The 21,196-nt window shown below is 37.9% G+C and overlaps 2 protein-coding genes across 6 annotated transcripts in view; one reads left to right on the forward strand and one right to left on the reverse strand.

The window, feature by feature from the left end:
- Positions 1 to 7,980: 7,980 nt before the first annotated feature.
- Positions 7,981 to 21,196, forward strand: part of LOC145676337 (uncharacterized) — an 88,877-nt gene continuing 75,661 nt past the window's right edge. The window contains exon 1 of one of the 5 annotated variants that reach the window (XM_081747179.1): positions 7,981 to 8,716. The gene's annotated coding sequence lies outside the window, so the exon portion shown is untranslated. Of the gene's footprint in view, positions 8,717 to 8,928; positions 9,510 to 9,542; positions 10,107 to 19,898; positions 20,461 to 21,196 lie in introns of those variants that run through there. The other 4 variants (XM_081747183.1, XM_081747180.1, XM_081747181.1 and 1 more) reach the window with 4 other exon arrangements.
- Positions 11,768 to 12,964, reverse strand: LOC145676331 (uncharacterized). The gene has a single exon (XM_081747168.1). The coding sequence runs from the start codon at positions 12,962 to 12,964 to the stop codon at positions 11,768 to 11,770; it is 1,197 nt and encodes a 398-aa protein (XP_081603294.1).

The following is a 21,196-nucleotide window of genomic DNA, read 5'->3' on the forward strand; positions in this document are numbered from 1 at the left end:
TCTTTCTTTATCTTTGAGTTTTTTGCTTTTCCAACTTTTCTGTCGGAGTTCGACAGTGGCCGTTACGGCGAGTGCATCGTTTTTTGTGTGCTCTGTGAGGAAGAGAGTTGATTGGGCCTTTCTATATATATACACAATACTTACACGAAGGATCTTATAAAATAGAGGAACTGCCCTTACGACAAAATCTTGAAGCCATACGTCAGAGTTTCGCCACCCCTACTCTGCCCACTCAGCCCAATAGGTTCGCAATGTTTTGAGCCAACAATCATGGCGGAAACGAAAGTAGCCAATCAGACAATGGTAGAAACTAGAGTAGAAAATCAGACGTGCCGATGCTCGGTTGCTTTTTGGCTTCACCGATTTAATACGATGAAGATACATATGGACCGACTCTTATTTAAAAGATCCTTGAATTACACTCTTTTTCTCCATTTACACGTTCATACATTCCCTTCTTTATTCAACACTTTTTTCCATTCGTTTTACACTCCCACCATTCACCTTTTGCCCTGCCCATCTTTTTCTTCAGGCCTCTTTAACTGTTCGAACTTCTCTTCCGATTTTTACCTTTACCCTATTGTGTCATACTTCTCTCCTGATTCGATTTTTTCCCGATTGTGACATTACCTTTTTCACGTATTTTTTTCCTTTATCATACTTATTACTTTGTACATGTCATATACCATAGTACTCATCTTATAACTTTTTATCATTTCCCCTCTAATCAAAGCATTATATTTTACATGTTTAATTACCTTTGTAAATTGCCGATAAATCTTTTTCAAGACAGCGACAACATTCTTTGGCGCCACTTTTGTGACGTTTCTATAAATAAACAATGAAGTAAAGTGGGAGTTCGGCAAGGCTGTTGCAGTAGGTGCCTCGTGTCTTGTGGTGCTCCGTGAGGAAGACGGCTAAGTGGGACTTGCTATACACCTACACTACACTTACACTTTCTGTTACATTTACACGTACATACATTCCCTTCTTTTTATACGCTTTCTTTTTTTCATTTTACACTACCCATTTAGCCTTAATTTTTGCCTTGTTCATCTTGGCTCTTCGCCTTCTTTCCCTGTCTGAACTTCTTTCCCGATTTTGACCTTTCCCTAACTTTGACTATTTTCCTGACTTGTGTCATTTCTTCCCGATTGTGTCCTGTATTTTATTCTATTTTGTTTTTGAATCATAAATCCTCTGTTTGGGGTACAAATTTGACAATTTAGCGTTTCCAGCACACATGACTAATAAGCTGGTGCACCCACCTATTTGTCTGATAATAGTCATAAGACAAGACAAGACAAGTAAAGTGAAGACTAGACGAATACGGTTTCGCGCGTGGTACTGTGTAGTCGAGTGACTACATAATCGCGAGTGAAGTGCTGAGTGTTATTAATTGACGTGTTTCCTTAATTTGTTCTACTAGTGACAGTGATTCATATAATTCATATTACGCATTATATGATATAGGGAAGTGTTAATCATGGCTGAACAATCGGGAGGAGACCCTCCTCCTGCACATTCCATGGTCACGGACCCTCCCACAGACACTACATTTGCTGATTCTGCAATCCCTAGAGGTCACCGTTGAAACTATACCACCCGTGAATCTTTACCAAAACCATCACTTTCCAGATTTCGTAGTGCACGTGACATCTGATCCTTCTTCTAATACCAATCCAAATATTGGGCGCAAACACCCCTTCAGTCTTGGTAGACTACTATTTCACAATAAGGTTCCAGGAATAAAATCTTTTCAACCTACGGGACGAAATCTGATTAAAGTGCTTTTTTATACCGGACAGCAAGCTAATGACTTTCTGACTAACCCGATTCTACGAGAAAACGGATGAAAAGCATAGATACCAACCTACGCCACACATTCCGTTGGCGTGATCACAGGAGTAGATACTGACATAACGGATGCTGAACTCAAAACAGATATAAAAAGTAGGGCAGAAATAACGCATATCCGCCGCATTTATCGCCGGCATGATAATGAGTTCGTCCCCACCACCACAGTGGTACTTACTTTTGCCTCTTAAACTCTGCCAGAGGAATGCTCGCTCTACTATGCGAAATTCCGAGTAGCAACGTATATCCCCTCAGTCAAACAGTGCTGGGGGAGTGTTTCCGCCTGGGACACTGTAAAGTTGGGTGCCGCTCCAAACAAACAATATGCGCTAAATGTGGAGATTCACATGATACTAACACTTGCGTCAAGCCACTTTGCTGCATCAATTGTCACGGACCGCATGCAGCCACTGAACGCACCTGCACGGCCCGGAAACGACATGAGCGAATTAATCAACTCATGGTATTGGAAAAATTATCTTATAACTAAGCGCGAAAACGAGTACTTCCATTGCAGCGCTCATCTCCTAGCCCTTCCTTGGGTGTACCTAACTCTAATTTCTACTCCCCACTCCTTGCACTACCTCAGCAGCTCACGCCTGAGCGCCAGCCTATTCCTTCCTCTTCCACGAAAGTGAACACCCTTTCGTACCACTTTTCTCCCAAACCCCAACGACCTCCCTCTCGTAAAGAAATAGAACTCCACGATGAACATCGTCACATTCTTTCTGCAAAACGACGACGACCTACTGGACATGATTCTATCCAATCGGCTTCACAGAAACAATCATTTATTCCAACCTCGACCAATTACTCTTCCTCAGAAGAACGTGCCTTAATAGGTTCTCCAGGATCCTCTTCGGTTAGACGGACTCGCATGTTCAGAGGAGATACCTTGTACACCGGCTCTTCGAAGCCAATTTGGAAGCAAGAACGTGATACTAGTCATGCCAAGAAACAGGAACTATTACAGGAATTGCATCAGTTAACTCCCAAACTTCAGTCCGACACCCAGCCACTTACCGCATTAGATTTACAGGCGTTACTACTACGAATTATTCGCTTTCTGGAACATATCCAAGAATGACTCAGTTGCAGCAGTTAAGAATAATACAATGGAATCTCCAACAATTTCGTGGCAAGGAGGTGTTTTTTATCGCAAATATGCCGCTTTTTTACTCCGGCTATCATACTGTTACAAGAAAACTGGACCCGCCTTGAAGACAACTTAAGAATTCCTGGATACCGAGTTTATCACCGTCCTCGGGATGACCACTACGGAGGGATCGCCTTGGGTATCCACACATCCTTACCGGCTCGTGTTATCTCAACACTTCCACCAACCGGGTCAACAAAAATACAAGTGCTCGGAGTGCTGTGTGCTGGACTCACCTTTATCAACATCTACGCCCCACCAGACAGCCCTCCTACAACTCATTACTGGCAACAATTATTTACTTCAATCCAAGGTCCCTGTGTTATTGCGGGTGATCCGAACTGTAAAAGTGTAAAATGGGGCAATCGTTACACCAACGTAGCTGCCCGGAACCTTCTCGCTGCAATGGACCATACAACTCACCTCATTGCAAATGATGGGACTGCTTCTCGCCTCCCGAACCTCAATGGTTATCCCAGTGCGCCTGACATCAACATCCTCAGTTCTGCTCTGTTTGCAAACCATAGTTAGAGTGTCTATGGATATACAGGTGGCAGCGATCATTTTCCTATTATAACTACATTTGAAGGAGTTACTTTTCCGAGAACACCCAAGGCTCACCTTTCGCCCTATGCTCCAACCGTTTCTCGCATTCCTCAATCATACAATCGTACAACATACCAGAATTCGACCGACGAACTTTTCCGGTATTTTTCAGTACAAGTCACTTCTATCGACACCTTTTCTTTCATACATATTATTGAAGCAGCAGCATCAGGAGCCTCCACATCTACTTCTCAAATTCCTGGCCAGACTCGAACCCAAGCATCCCGTTCCCATTTTCCTTGGTGGAACAGACGTTGCCAACAACTCCTAAACGATAGTAAACAGAAGCAAAAGGCATTTTTTAAAGAAAAGAGTCAACAAACATGTGTACTCTATCGCCAGTCCCATGCGATGTATAAACGATACATCCAGCAACGTCGCAAACAACACTGGCAACTATTTTGTGCCACGCTCCACCCACAGGCTACTTCGTCTTCTATCTGGACATTTATACGGAACCAAATTACAGGATCTCCTCCACGCGCAGTTCCTACTGACAGTCTACCGCCTTGGATTGATGAATTTCATCGCCTTCTCACGCCTCCAGAACCACTGAATGACAGACGAACTATACAACCTCTTCTTGATCCGGAGTGTGATTCACCAATCTAAAAGAATATCACCATCCAAGAACTGAATCTGGTGTTAACTGCTCGGTGATCCACAGCTCCTGGGAGAGATCAGATTATATATCGACACTTGTACGACCTATCTCCATATGGTCGATCCGTACTTCTTCAAATCTACTCTCAGATATGGAGGACAGGACACATTCCATCTTCATGGAAAGATTTAGCGGTAGTCCCTCCACTTAAACCACACAAACCTATCGGGTTGGCTCAGAGTTATCGTCCGATTACTCTTATTTCATGCGTCGTGAAAGTTTTTGAGAAGATCATCCTCTCTAAATTGAACTGGCACTTGGAATATTTTTCAGTCTTCCCACCCACATTAACTGGTTACCGGAAAGGCATGTCATCTTTGGACTCGGTTGCTGCTCTTCTTCTCGATATCTGGAACACATTGCAACATCGACAGTATTTGATTGCTGTTAAATTGGATCTGGAACATGCATATGACTGCATCATTCTCGATCGCCTCATCACTCACATGGCACAACTCCAACTTCCTACACCTTTTCTCCGATATACTCATAATTGGTTGGCACAGCGTCGCATCTACATTAAATACCATAACAGATATTCTTCTTATCATTCAACATCATTGGGTATTCCTCAAGGGTCTAGTCTCTGTCCCAATTTATTTAACATATACACACTCTCTCTCCATCAACGACTTAGAAAACTGGTTCGTATTCAACAATACTGTGATGACATGTTGTTATATCTCAAAACTTCCACCATAGTGGACGGGATACGCATATTGCACGACGCTCTCCTAGAACTTCACTCCTGGACCTCTGAAAATGGCATGTCAGTCAACTGGGCGAAATCTTTTTGCACTCTCTTCACCCGGAAACGTTTTCAACCTCCAATTCATCTCACGGTAAATAACACTCCTTTACCAGTTACACCTACTTTACAATATCTTGGTTTTCATCTCGATTCAAAACTAAATTGGAAGCATCATCTCAAAACAATAGCACTTAAAGCCCAACCTTATGTTAAGTTGCTGTCTTGCATCAGCCACAAGGGGTGGGGAACAGATATATCCTCCTTGCAACAAGTCAGTACTCAATGTGCGGATGCAAAACTTCAATATGGCGGAATATTACTCTCTCCACTACCCAAACGGATCAGCGAACATCACATCCGTCTTCAAGCCACAACACAGCGAATTATATTCCGACAACCTAAGACGGCACCTTCCTCCGCACTTTTAGAAGAAACGAATAATTCCTTTCCCAGTGAAAACATATTTTGTGGCTAAAAATGCCTCCTGCAACGCATATGCTGCACCTCATCCCTATTATTACCGAAATTACAATTCCTATACAATAGCAACCTTCATACCAGACTTCCATATTATAAACAGCTATCTTGGATATATCGAGCATTCGTTAGTATTCATAAAAGGCTCAATCAATTGCATCGAGGACCGAAGCTACCATGTTATACTGCACAATATAATACTCTTCTACATTCTCCCACACTTGAGCAACCGGTGGTCCCTTTCAAACGTCTTCGCTCCAATCAGCCTCAGATAGTGCGCCATCTCTGGGAACACCACATTCAATCTCATCACTCCAATACCGTTTTAATTTACACGGATGCTTCTAAACAGCATACCGAACATGGATCTGTGGTTGGAGCAGGAATTTATATACCAGCGCTTAATTACGCAGAAACTCACAGACTTCCACCGAATACATCCATCTATTTAGCAGAAAGCTGGGCAATTCGCACGGCATTGAAAGTCGCCCTACAACGAAAACTACCTATCGTGGGTATTTGTAGTGATAGCCTTAGTGAGTTACAAGGAATATGTAGAACCCCATGGGCATCTGCCAATACAAGGTTACATATCAATATTCGCCAACAGCTTCGAATATTACATGACAATCATCAAGTGGTTACGTTAACCCTTTCGGGATCCTATGGTACAATTTGTACCATATGCACTTTTCATGGTACATTGCGTTATTTCTCTTCTATTTGAGCTTTTTCGTCCGGGTTTTTTTGTTTTCCAAGTCTAGAGTCCTTGTAGAAGACATTACATATGGTTTCAGACCGTCCTGCGTCCAGACATAGGTGGTGATGACGTCATAAGTCAAAAATTTCTCTTCTCATTTTTTAAGCCTATGTTCAATATTTTTTGGCGGGCTTATTTTTCTACGTAGAAGATTGAAATTTTGCACAAACATTCAGTCCACCGAGTAGTATTTAACAGATTTTTTGTTCCGATGTCAGTGCTAAAACAGAGGGGGAAATAGAGGGGAAAAGGGGTAAAAACAGGGATTTTTTACACCCAAAATCCCGTTTCTCGTCATTTCTCCGCCTCACATACATGATAGGACCACGTGAGTCATACCGTCTGAAAGGCCGTTCCATTGTAAAGAGAATGACGGTCGAATTATTATTCTAGGGTAATTAGGGACGTCTCAGGGATTTTTTGAAAAATATACTTCTATATAGGGAAATATGGGGCATTGTCGGTATATATATATTTTTTGGCGGGCTTATTTTTGAACGTAGAAGATTGAAATTTTGCACTAACATTCAGTCCACCGAGTACTATTTACCAGATTTTTTGTTCCGATGTCAGTGCTAAAACAGGGGGGGAATCAGAGGGGCAAAAGGGTAAAAAAGGGATTTTTTACTCCAAAAATCCCGTATTTCCTAATTTTCCCGCCAAAAAAACATGATAGGACCACGCGAGTCATACCGTCTGAAAGACCGTTCCATTCTGAAAAGAACGACGGTCGAAATATTATTCTAGGGTAATTAGGGCCGTCTCAGTGAATTTTTATCCAAATATACTTCTGTATAGGGTAAAAGTGGGGCATGGTAAAGAAATTTTTTCTGGCGGGCCTATTTTTTCACGTAGAAGATTGAAATTTTGCACAAACATTCAGTCCACCGAGTAGTATTTACCAGAAATTTTTTTCCGATTTCTGCGTAAGAACAGGGGGGGTCCAGAGGGGCAAAAGTTGAAAAACGGGAAATTTTGCCCCAAAAAATCCCTTTTTCAGGAATTTCCCGCCTTAGATACATGATGGAGACATATGAATGGTACCACCTGAAAGGCAGTTCTATTCTGAAGAGAATGATGGGCGAAACATGACCCTAGGGTAATTAGGGATGTCTCAGAATTTTTTTCCCTGAGATCATAGTGTTTTATGGTACTTTGGGGCACTGTGGGAATTTTTGATAAAAATTCTCCCGCCCTTACTATTCAAGATAGAAACTTGAAATCTGGCACACACATTCAGTATACTATGTGCTTTTTATCAGATTTTTTTAGATGGCTACTATCACAGAGGGGGGGTCCAGGGGGGGCCAAAGTTCGAGAAAAAAATTTTCCCTCCGAAATTTTCACTTTGACATTTTTTTCCCGCTTCTGGTATATGGTATGAGCACGCAAGTTGTACCATTTGAAAGCCAGCTCTATTCTGAAGAGAATGAGGTATGAACCATGATCCTAGGATAAATAGTGACGATACAGTAGCTGCTTGACTGAAAGTCTAAAAAATGGCCCAAAAAGCCAGGATCCGGAAAGGGTTAATTCATACGCCCTCACACTGCGACATCCCAGGGAACGAAGTTAGCGATATCCTGAGCAGATATGCAACACAGCATGGCACACCGATTGATCTCCGGCTCCCAGGATCTTCTTTCGCCGAGATGCTGCTCCAGAAACGGCAAACGGAATGGCGAACCTACCAACAACAACAACGAACAGGACCAGAAATTTATTATTGGCAACTTGAACCGACTCCCACCACGAGAAAATGGGAGGCCCCTCATAATTGGACAAAAAAATATCATTGTTTATATTCTCGCCTTCGTCTACATACTGCTCAGACTCCCATACAGCAATATAAACAGCAGCAGCGTTTGTCACGTTTGTCTTATCACGTTTGTCTTATTGTGCAGAAAATGAAGGTTCTATTGACCACCTGACCTTTCAGTGCTTTCTAACGCCTGGTTACCGTCCGATACTCAACACAGTCATTCATTCTGTTTATTTCACTAGCCCCGTAACAGTGTCTTTCTTACTAGCTAACAAAAACCACCTTGTTCTTTATCATCTGCTTCAATATTACATAGTGAACAACTACGACTTGTAATGGTGTCAAAGTGATCAACAGTGCAGTGCTCTTGTTATTCCTAGCAGTTTGTAATATATAGTTTCTTCGACATAGTTAGTGTTCCACATGAAGTGATTGTTTTGATTGTGTTTATTTATTTTGTTCCCAAATTGATCCTGGACCATTCCTTTCTACACGTATAGATACCCATTTAACCGTCTGTATTGCTCAGCTGACGAGTTCCTGCAGCATCAAAACATTGAGAGAGAGAAGACAAGACAAGATAATTGATCAGTCTGGCAATACTGTTTACGCTATAAAGCGTACAATCCCAGGCCTCTCTCATATCTGAGTATATAAATTATAAATATATATTTACGAATCAGGTTAGTATTTCATTCAAATATTTTTTACTTTAACAACCCTTCTCATTGTTCCGAATATTTCTCGCCGGGCCACGTGACAATATCCAACGTTGTATAAATGAAATTCAAGGCATTCACTCGAAATTATTGTTAATAAATTCGTAGTAAGCTCTTGCAAAATCCTTCTACAGTTTGCGTGATCATAATATGGGCTTCAATAATAAGAATAATAAGAAGAATCATATACAGTGCAAAATGGAAATTTACTATAAAGATCCAGGGGTTAAATTCCAAAGTTGGGCGTCCGTTTCCAGCAAAATTTTTAAAATTTACAGGAAAGATATGGATACTTTGATCATTTGTGTGCTTGATAATATATGAGAGTCTCGAAAAATCTGTTTATTTCTTATATATAAGCGGTTATAAACATGGCACTACACGGTGAGCGGATGGAACTACTTGGCGCAAGGTAACTGAACAGTTGCATTGTGGGAAAGAAACGAGCATTTATGTTATCAACATGGCGAATGTACAAGGGGAATTAACTAACAGTTTTAACATTTGTGAAGCAATACGTTGATAACGAGCAAAATCTTTTAAAAGTTTGTGAAGAGCACGGATTAATGAACCTAATAACAAATTGCAGAAAGTGTGGAAAGGAGATAACAGCGAAAATACGTGGCGAAAGCGGACGCCCAACTTCGGAATATATGCCAGATCCAGAGTTGGTTCAGGATCCTTCAATGTCGATTCATTAATTTTCACCTTACTCCACCTCTTCTCATGCCTATTATCTGTATTTACAACGATCTAGGTTATCTGGCATTTTATATCTCATTCGTCCATAACAATAATATGTAATGCAAACTGCACATGTGCTATATGTATTAATAACTTTGTAAGATTTACGTAAGAACTTTCGGTAAATGTTTAGCAGACGGTGTCCAAAAGGCGTAAAAAATGCAAAATTTAAGGGGGAAATTGAAGATGCAAGTACTTAGACCTAGCATAACCTAACCAATACAATACTAACCTGAACTAACCTATTAATAATAATAATAAGGAAAATGCTATCACTTTCGGAAAATATGCTGGATCCCGACACTAATATAATCTAATTTCAAGTAACCTAAACTAACTTAATGTGAACAGAAACAACCGAAATTATAACATTTTTTTAGAAAGAATACCCTTCTGTTAAACATTGTCCGAAATATTTAATAATATTCTTATAGAGTATTGTGGACATAATTGAAATATGATGTACGTGATATCTGAGATGCGTATTTACTAGGAAATATAGAAATGAGAGTGGAAACTAGTATTTACGTATTCTGCCCCAAGGTTATTACAGAGGTATTCGTACTTGGTGTTGGTTTACTTGGGGCATCACATTTTGGAAGATTTACAGGTAAAGTTCAATACTTTGCATGAAAAGACATATTTATAAAGAAAAAATACTGTAAGCGATAGAACTAAATACAAATAATACACCTGTATTTTATGTGGCAAGGTTTTATATTACTGGTCCCCCTTACCATTGAGCAGTAATAAAGACAGAAAACAACGTTCCCTGCGGGGCTCTAACCCGCCTTCACTCGCTAACGCTCGCTCTACAATACCGTGTAAATTAAATGCATAAACTTTATTACAGAAAGAAACCAAACCAGCTACTAACCTAAAGTAGGGAGCTAGCTTTAATGCGAGGCTGAGGAATTCAGAGTTGATTGACAGGTGCCCCACTCACGTCACCACGAAACGGTCACTCGACAATCTTGGGCAGGGTTGCCAGTTCTTTGTAAAAAAAATCACCTAATACTCACTTAATTCAAAGAGTTTATGCACATCATGCAATCGCTATCGAAAGATTTTTTTAACTCGTCATTTACAAACTTGCATAAGCAGTTACCGTATTTGGGTACATTTTGCATATTATTCACTTCTGTATTTTATAGCTACTCGCGTGGCGGACTGGTCTAGCATTTTAGTCTCCGATTCCAATATAAAGGGGTCAGTTCCGCTGGGGACAGCTGAATGGAATGGTTCAAATCCCACTTTATGCAAGAAAAATGTAGGTTCTACATTTAGAAGCTTCTAAGCTCGTTAGAGCGTTAATTCTTATAAATAAATAAATAAATAATATAAATAATAATAATAATTTTAATTCTTATTAATAATAATTATATCTAAGAATATTCCGCTCTTTCGAAGGTATTTTGTTGGCTCTAAAAATAGCATTGTCTTTGTATAATATATTTATTTACAATCTAATTACAGAGCTTATATATATCACTTGAAATAAATAAATTATATACATTCCTATTAACACGTAACAGTTTACAAGTGCAATGAAGAATATACCGGTATGTTTTATGTTTACGTTCAATTAATCATTATCACTAGAGACCAGATGTTTAGGCATTAAAAACCTGGAAAATAGGTAGGCAAATAGGCACTTAAAATTTATAAAATAGGCACTAAAATGTAACTCAAAATAATGAAGATACATACTCAATACAATTAAAAATAATAAATTCACGTCTTAGATAATGTTCAAAGAATATAGAAACATAGGCTACCTGTTTGTGAATATCTTCTTTTCCTGTATATATGAAAACGAAGCTTGCCACATATTCCGAGTATATTTGGTAAATACATTCTCTACTGCACTTTTCCACTATACATCAGTCCAAATTTTATATATTTGTCAGTACACACAGCAATCCAAACTTTTACAGCACTTTATTAGTACGCATAGCAGTCCAAAGTTTTACGGCATCTTATCAATATAAACAACACTTATATTTCTCGGAAGAGGCAGAATCCTTTCTTGAAATTTTAAATTATATACTTTCTCCCAATAAAGTCTAATTTGGAAGAAAATTCATAGAATAGGCAATATTAGGCACTAAAGCAATTATTTAGGCAGGAACGGGCGAAATAGGCAAAATAAAATTGTCCTAAATTGAAATTATAACCTTCAAAACTTCAAAACCGATTTAAACTTCAAAACGTTATTTTTGATTATATTTTTAATATTAAAGAACAGACATTTTGTCTAACATCCGGTCTCTAATCATCACTATCGGACATGCGCTGAGCAAGTTCAGAATCCGAAGACGAATTCTCGTCCTCTTCGCTTATATCATCATCACTGTCAATACCACCAAGTTCAATTACAAAATTATCTATGGTATCCTCTATTAATCCATCTTTCTCCCAGAACTGCTGCTCCACTCTAATCACGTGGTTGTTGTACCCCTCCCAATCCTCCGGTGTCACAGACTTCAGAGCATCTCTGGTCATTTCCTCCAATCTAGTCAAAGGCAAATCCCCTGTTGGATTATTTTCCCTAACAATTCTTTTGATTTTTGCCCAAGCTAGTTCAATGGCATTAAGTTCACACATGTAAGGCGGAAGGCGAAGTACGTTATGACCATTGATCTTCAATAATTCATCAATGCGATATACTTTCTCCTGTGGCTTATGTTGTTCAATCAGCTGATGTAGTTCAAACTTCTTCATATTTTGAGAAAATGGAACTTGGTTGTCTTGAAGCCAGTTCATCATCTCCTGTTTTACAGCATACTTTGATGGTGGTTTGTTAATTTGTATGTTGTGGTAGGGAGCATTATCAAGAACAATGATACTTTCTTTAGGAAGATTCGGGACAAGTTTTTCCGTAACCCATTTCTCAAAATTAAGTGAGTTCATTTGTCCGTTGTAGTCCCCAGAAGCCCTTCCTGCTCTAAAAGTTAAACTTGCCCTATCAATAAACCCACTACTTGCTCCAGCATTCACTAAGATCAACCTGTTCGAAGAACTTGGGTTTGAAGACACACCGTGTAAAGTTTCACTCTGCCAGCATTTCCCAAAAGTCAGATTGTTGTCTACCCAACTTTCGTCTATGTAAACGATATTTCTATTTTGTGACCTGTAATTTCTAATGGCCCTCAAATACCTTCCCCTCCAATTCACAATATTTGGACGCTCGATGAGAATGTTCCTATTACTCCTGCATCTTTTCCACTGAAACCCCATACTATGAAGCAACCGCCGTAAAGTGTGAACCTTCCACGGGAAATCAACTTTTTGTTTGATGACTGGCAATAACTTTGGTGCACTTGGAACAATTTTCTTCTGCAAATAGAAGTCTTGAATGATATCACGTATAACGTGCCTGTCAAATTCATCACAATGAAACCTATACTTTTCCGCTTTAGGTCGTTTTTTACCTGGAGTGGTGAGTGATGATTCACCAGCGTCCATTCCCTCTTTCCGTATGTTTGTCACACTTCGCACAGAGATCCCTGTATAGGTGGACACACGCAAATTAGGATTTGATAATAAATGCTTCAGTTTTTTCTCCCTCGCTTCTTCGTCGCACTGTACTATGACCTTCCTTATTACTTCCCTAGCTTCGCTGTGTATAGTTTGCACTCTCTTACGCTGTGAAGCCATTGTCAAATGATTAACAAGCAATAAAACCGCAACCACAACAGCACTCAACAAATAACCAACTCACACGAACTCTTCAGAATGACATTCACGTGACAATTTTCTACTCCTGGCAACGCTGGCATATAGAAGGAGGGTAAGGGAATGTCGCAAGAGTCAGGTAGAAAGCATGTTGGAATTTTTTCCCCTCTACCTCAGCCCCCGCTGGTAAACAAGCCTGCTCCCTATAGTACATGGGGGACAACCTTCCAATTTTATGTCTATAAATTATGGTTACCAGTGTAAAATCTCAACAGGTGCTTCACTACCGGTAAAACAAGTGAGTGCATATGAGAAATTACGATATAAACGTATGCTTACCGACAATAAATAAAATTCGAATGCAGAACTTATAAAAAAATATTCCACTCCTTTTTTTAGGATTTTTAATTGATAATCACTTGAATTGGCACGACGGTATCCTTAACGTGGAATCTAGAGCTAGTAAAGGAGTTTATTTAATTTGTAGATTATGATTGTGCGTAAGTTTAAAGTTACTTAAAACTGTTTATTATGCGTAAATTCTCATTTAAGCTGTGACACGACAAATTGGGGTCATCAGTCCTCCATTGTATTGGATTGCATTGCATTAAAACCCTATTGAAAATACAAAACATATGTAAGAATAATGGTAGGTCTCCTTAGTCGTGCACATTGTAGGTGAATCTTCGTTAAATTAGGAATTATGACAGTACCTGCAATTTTCATATATATTAATGTTTGGTTTACATCAAGGAAAACAATTATATTTACAATGAAATAGGGTACTCTCTTATTATTCAAACTAGAAACAGGAATAGTTTAGGATTATTTAGATGTGAATATAGTAAGGCACAAAAGATCTTTTTCTGCATGTCTATTAAACTTTATAATTTTCTTCCTATATTTCTAAGAGAACTTCAATTTCTGGCTTTTAAAAAACAAGTACAGAAATTACTTATTAATAATTGTATATATAGTGTTGAAGAATTTTTGAACTCAAAATTGATAGTTTTAATATTTGCGTCTGTTGTCCAGTGATCTTCGTTTACACTATGGTATATTATGGTTTGTTATATATTTAACTCTAAAATTCTCAATTTTTATCTGTTTCTGTTGATTGTAATACATCTGATGTTCTCAGATATTTCTGCAATAAAATTTGTGATTATTATTATTATTATTTTCAACCGGCGGTGTACTTGTACACAGTGTACTCAGGTTGTATTTTATGCTTACAAGTTGAACGCTAGTAGTATGAAACCATGACAAGTGGTACTGAAACCCGTATCATTGCTAAAACTTCCTTGTTTTCAATACCCTCGTTTAAGTATATACCCGGTGTCGCTGATGCGCCCGTTTCCGTGGGAAACCCCCGTCGGTAACGCACGGGCCCTTCAGCTTCGCCCTGCCTGCCCTGGTTTGATTAGGTAAGATTGATGCTTTTAGTGGCCATCTAGTTCAAGGGTTCTTTTTCTTGCACTGCAGTTGTTATACATACATATGAACGCTGTATTTATACGCTAATCATAAAAGGATTAAAATTTTCCAGAATTGCTTATGGTTGCTCCCATGAGATCTAACTATGCCATTTGAATTATTTTCATGTCCCCAGTGCAAATTATTTAGGAAGCAATACGAAAAATTAGGAAAAGAATTCTAGTTTTTGAACAATTATTTCGAGTGGTGCACCGAAAGTAAAACTACAAGATGTAGTGTGTGAAATGGTTATAGTAAAGTACAACTGATATTGTATTAGAGTACTTTATAAGCTATCGAAGAAGTGTGTGGTTTAACGTCCGACACGGATTTTTACTTTTTTTTTTTTTTAAGAAAATTGTGTTATATTTTACAGTTTCTTTCACGTCAAGCAGCCATAGAGAAAAGTGTATAGACTGTTGGTATGTCCTTCATGTTGGCCCGTACAAATTTCAAATTCAGATGATTACCTTACCAAAAATTAGGGGGGCGGCTGAGAGAGTAAATCCAACCATATTATAGTTGATCACCGTATAATATAGTTCATTTGCAAGCCTACCGCGTAAATTTTAGGGAGCAACAAAATTTACGGTGTGCCCGGCGCCGCCTAGGTACGGGCCTGGACCAGTTTGAAGTCGAGTTGACCCGCACATTTTATCTTTCTGTGCAATTCAAAACAAAACGAGGGAGCGCGGTGGTTTGGGGTTCCTGGTTTGATCCCAGCTCGCAGCGTGTGGACTTTGTGTTGGACAAACACCGTGATCGTGGGTTTTCTTCATTCCACCATTCACTCATCTCTCATCAACACCGTCTCCTTTAGCCTAATCGGCATAATCGTGGGACGAGAAACTTAAAGATTTCATTTCATTTCCAAAACAAAACGGTACCAAAATTTCTAGCTAATATGTTCCAATTTGTACCACTAAAAGTAGAATTTGTACTCCCACCAATTTCGAGGAGGTTAAACTTTAGATGACGGGGCTAGCATGATGTCAAGCTGATCCGCACAATTTATTTTTCTTTGCAATTCGAACCGGAAGGGTATCAAAAATTTGCACCCAATACATGCCAAGTTGTACCACCAATTTAGAATTTTTACAATCAAAATTTCGAAAAAGAAAAATTAACTTTTCATGAAGTTCCAGCTTGACATCAAGCTGTCCCACACAATTTATTTTTCTTTCCAATTCGAACCAAAATGATATCAAAAATATGCTCTCAATATGTTACAATTTGTACCATCAAAGTTAGAATTTTTACCCTACCAATTCGAGAAATTTGAATGTTTGATGATGGGTCAAGCTGGTCAGCACAGCTTATTATTCTTTCCGATTCGAATGAAAATAGTATCAGAAAGTTCATACATGGTATGTACAAATTTGTGCCACCAATATTGCAATTTGTATCCCCACCAATTTCGGAAAAGGTGAATTTCTGTTGGCGGGTCAAGCTGGGCAGTACACCTTATTTTTCTTTTGAATTCGAATCAAAGCTTTATCGAGAATGTGTACTCAATATGTACCACCAGAACTAGATTTTGTATCGACCAATTTCGAGAATTTGTGAACATTTTATAGCCTGCGAGGTAGATGTTAAGCTGGCCTTCAAAAGCTAATTTTTCTAATTCGATAATAAACATACCAAAAATTTATACTAAATATGTGCTATTTTGTACCACGAAAACTAATATGTGTACTCTCAGCTCCACAATTTATTATTTCTTCCAATTCGAATAAAACGGTACCAAAAATTTGTACTCAATATATTAGAACATGTATAGTCAAAATTATGATTTGTACTTCCACCAATTTCGAAAAATTTGAATTTTTCTATCGCTGATCAAGCTTGCCCGCACAACTTATTTTTCATTCAAATTCGAATCAAAACGAGGGAGCGCGTTGGCTCAGTAGTAGAGCGTTCACCTCCGGTGCTTGGGGTTCCTGGTTCGATCCCAGCTCACGTCGTGTGGACTTTGTGGTGGACAAACACCGTGGTCGTGGGTTTTCTCGGGATTATCCCGTTTCCTCCCACTTTCTCCATTCCACCGTTTCTCTCATCTCTCATCATCACCGTCTCCTTTAGCCTAAGCGGCATGATCGTTGGACGTAAAATTTCGTTTCATTTTTCGAATCTAGACGATAGCAAAAATTCATAGCAATCTGCGCAATATGTAGCAATCTGCGCAAGAAAGATTAAGATTTTATCCCCACCAATTTAGAGAAATTTGAATCTTATGTCGAATCAAACTGGCCGGCGAATTCTTGCACAGTACTAGAAAGAATAAAGCAAAACATTATCACAAAACAATTGAGTAGGTAGGGAGTACATTAAATAAATATCATTGGGTTTTGTAGAACTTTGTTGGGGGAGAGAGGTCAAACATCTACACGTGTTGTTTACCCCATAATATTTTATGAATAGTTGATTCTTTTCTCCAACAGTCTGTGATCATGGAGAGTATTAATTTTTATTATGGAACTCGTTCAAAGGATTGGTTTGGTGTGAAGTCATCACCATCTACTCATATCTCCGTTTCGGTAACAGAATTTAAATTTCAATTTTGCCGATACAAATTGATACAAACTCAAGCATCAATAATAATCAGCAGAAAAATGTGTATTTAATGGAACCAGTCAAAAATTCGTTTGCAAAGTGCTGGCGTTGAATTTAAAAGTATGATTATGGTCACTACCATCAAATCAAATAGATCCACATATTTGAGTTAAGACTTCAAATTTACTGAATTGGTAGAGGTTCAATTTTAATTTTTTGTTTCAAATTGTGCAGATCTTTCCTAGGCAGTTTCCATTTGAATTCTAAACAAGCGCTTGCATTGGAAGATTTGACATGGTGACATATTGGCTGTTCGTTAAATAACAACCTATAAACTTTATTCATACCTGATTTTCCCGATGTAGGTTATATGCAAATTTTTCGTGCCATTTTTACTAATTCAAGAGAATCGCTTTTACGCATGCTTGTTCGATTTGAATGAAAAAAAAATTGGCGTGCTCGCGTTCGGCGATGGAAATTGGAATTTCTAGAAACAACAAATTCTAATTTTGGTAATAGCAATTGGTATATATTGTCATAACTTCTTGGTAACATTTAAATTGAAATTTGTAAAAGAAATGTGTTACGCGATCCAATTTTGACATCAAGTTGGCCCGAGGAATGAAACCTCAAATATCGCTAATTTATTGGAGGGTAGGAATTTAACTTTAGTAGTACAAATTGGTACATATTGGTTACAAATTTTTGATAATGTTTTGGTTCGAATTGAAAAGAAGAATTACTTGTGCGGGCCAATTAACGTCTAGCTGATCCGCTATTGAAAATTTAATTTTTCGACATTAGTGGGGGTACGAAATTCTAATTTTGGTGGTAGATATTGGGTACAAATTTTTAGTACTGTTTTGGTTTGAATTGGAAAGAATATAAATTTTGTGGGTCAGCTAGACGTCAAACTTACCATGCATTAATACTGTAAATTTTTCTAAGTTGGTAGGGCTACAAAAACTAATTTTGATGGTACAAGTTGGTATATATTGAATAAAAATTTTTAGTACCGCTTCGGTTTGAAGTTTAAAGATAAATATATTGTGCAGGCCAGCATGACGTCATACTGGCCCTTCGTGAAAATTTCAAAATTTTCGAATTTAATGGGGCTACAAATTCTAATTTTTTGTAGTACAAATTGGTACATATTGGATACAAATTAATAGTACCGTTTTGGTTTGAATTCGAAAGAGCGATAAACTGTGCGGGCCAGCTTGACGTGACCCTGGCCCTCCATGAAAAATTCAACTTTTTCGAAATTGGTAGGAGTACAAATTCTACATTTTTTTGTACAAATTGGGTACAATGTTTAAGTACCGTTTTGATTTGCATTGGAAAGAAAAATAAACCCTGCCAGCTTGACGTCAAGCTGGCTCTCCATGAAAAATTCAAATTTTTCGAAATTACTGATGGTACAAATTCTAATTTTGGTTGTGCAAATTGGTACATATTGGGTACAAATTTTTGGGAATGTTTTCATTCGAATTTTAAATTTGTGCGGGCTAATTTCGTGGACATTTCTTGGAAAGATAATCAGAGTACCGATTTACGAAAGTCAAGGGTTTAGAAGCGAAACCATTAAATTTTGGTAATGTAGTAAATAGGCCTATACACTGGAAAATTATTAATTGTCATTTCCGGAATTGTAAGTAATGCCGATGATGAGTGGTGTACGGTAGTGCGTAAGTATAGCTACAAATTGACGAAACGGTTGGAACTCCATCATATTAGGAGAAATAAAACGTTATTTAAATTGAGATGAAGATAAAGAACTCAGCCCTCCGGGGATTCTAACACCCTTCACTCGCTCAACTTTTTTATATTGTAAAGTTAGGATTACTCCTTTCTTGTCGCCACCTTTTTTTTAAAGTGTAAAAAAGGTAGGAAACACCGAGCTCTGCTACGTTTTGTTGAGATAAGTTCGTGCATTTTACTGACCACTTAGCGCAGGATAGTTGGTGTTTTCGCAATAGGCATCTTAACATTAACCTTCAGCGGCAAATGCAAGTGCACACCTCAAAGTATAGAAATTGAATGCAAAGGCAAAAAAGCTCGTTTTTCATGTACTTTTTTACGGATCCATATAGTAAATCTGTACGCAACGTAAAATAGTCAAACTAACTTCTGCTAAGTAATCAGCAAATAGAACAAATTCTGTGTAACTCAGGCAGGCAGTGTGAATCTAGTAAAAGCGCTCGGCGGTTCGAGTATGCACCTCTAGGGGAAGGGACATCAGCCACTCTGCATTTCCTCATAAACGATAAGAGTGGAAACACGAGACAGGCATTTCCAGGAATGCAGTCTTTTTCTTTTTTTTTTTTCTAAGCTTGTCTATTTTATGCAGGCCTACCTTACTGTTGGATCGAAAAATAATTACTACTTAAATTAGAAGTTCACTCATTCTATTAATATTTGGTTTGGTTAAATTCTAAATATATATTTTCCTTCGTCTAAAAAGAAATTTTTCTATATTAAAATAATTAGAACTCGAAGTGCAATCATATTAGATCTCGAAACCTCGAAATATAAACATTATGTGTCACACTTCGCCGAGAAGCTTGACATTTCCTCTTTATTTTGGTGTATAATGGTTTGTGCACTAGGCCTTCGTATTGCATACAATTCACAAAAAATGACACGTTAAGGAATGTACATGCTAAAAGAAACCATACGAACTATATTTTGTGTACTCTATTTTATTGATCCATAATTGAAAAGATCCCTCGTTATTTTCATTCCCCTATATTGTATTGATTCATAATGTGAACTCTTTTCATAAATGAAAAAAAAATCGAAGCGAGTTCTTTTAATAATTGTGACTTTGTGGTGGAATTTTGTGTGAAATATGCTTTCCTGAGTTCAGTCTAGTATTTACATATTTTCAAAAGATTACTGCATGGATCCCCACCTTTATATAATCAGCTGCTCGCCAATTATTTTCATAAATTCAGAAGAAATAGCTTGCTGCTAGTAGTCTGCTATACATTATGGAAAAATTGAGCAGAACTATTGAAATGTGTGATATGACCCGTCCATCGAAAAAGATTACCGGTACCTTAGATAAATTCCTGTTCCAAATTTAAGGGTGTTCTTACATGAGACATATTCTCTCGCCTTATTTGCCGTAAGGAACATTCACATGGCTATCGGGTGGGAAAACCAACAGAAAAGTAAAGAGCTTTTTCGCGTGATAGAGTAATTAAATTACGTTCTATGTATTCTACAGCATAATCCAAGATTGCTAACTCCATGTAAGTATGAAGGATAACACAAAATAGGAAAACATTCGATTTACGTTCTTATACTATTTTTTATATTTTTTTTAATATCTTGTAATCCCTTTCACCTATCTCACGTAACCGTGAAATATTGTTTTCTCAGATCCACTAGCTAAAGTATGCTCAATATTATTTCTTCATTAAATTAACTGTGACTTTTTTAGATTACCTTTTATTTAAGTTAATAATCTTAACACATTTATCCTCAACATTTAATATCTCACCATTTGTTAGTTTCGGCCATCTCCTATAGTACTTCCTATTTTTATTGTCTTCTATTTCTTTCCTTGTTATTATCTTTTCCAGTTTCGTAGGTGAACTATGTTGTCTCCTGTAAATTTAATATAAAACTCCTTCATAATCTGTCAGTAGTTGGTAATCACTAGTATTCACCGAATTAATCTCATTTTCTTTTTTAGATTACTTTTCTTTAATTGCTGCTTCTTTTTAACGTAATTTGAAGTACTTGTTCATGTGCTAGGTTGTTACTAAAACCTTTCTGTAGTTTGCTTGACAGTTCTTCTAATACTTCATTTAAAGATTTGTAATGCAATGTGTCCCATGTCAATACTTGATGCAAGGCTTACACTTGACTCTTGTCTCATCTGGAAGATATTTCATGTGCCTGTTGTACTTGCTGTTTCAGTTCTTGTACATTTTGATTAACTTGATCATCTATATGTAGTTCGTTTATTTCTGTATGCAGTTT

This window comes from Thermobia domestica, assembly GCF_964235325.1.
Source record: "Thermobia domestica chromosome 7 unlocalized genomic scaffold, izTheDome1.hap1.1 SUPER_7_unloc_1, whole genome shotgun sequence".
In the NCBI taxonomy this organism is placed as follows: domain Eukaryota; kingdom Metazoa; phylum Arthropoda; class Insecta; order Zygentoma; family Lepismatidae; genus Thermobia; species Thermobia domestica.

Bases quoted from the DNA above. Each gene is read 5' to 3' on its own strand.
- LOC145676331 (XM_081747168.1), bottom strand. From the start codon at position 12,964: ATGGACGCTGGTGAATCATCACTCACCACTCCAGGTAAAAAACGACCT.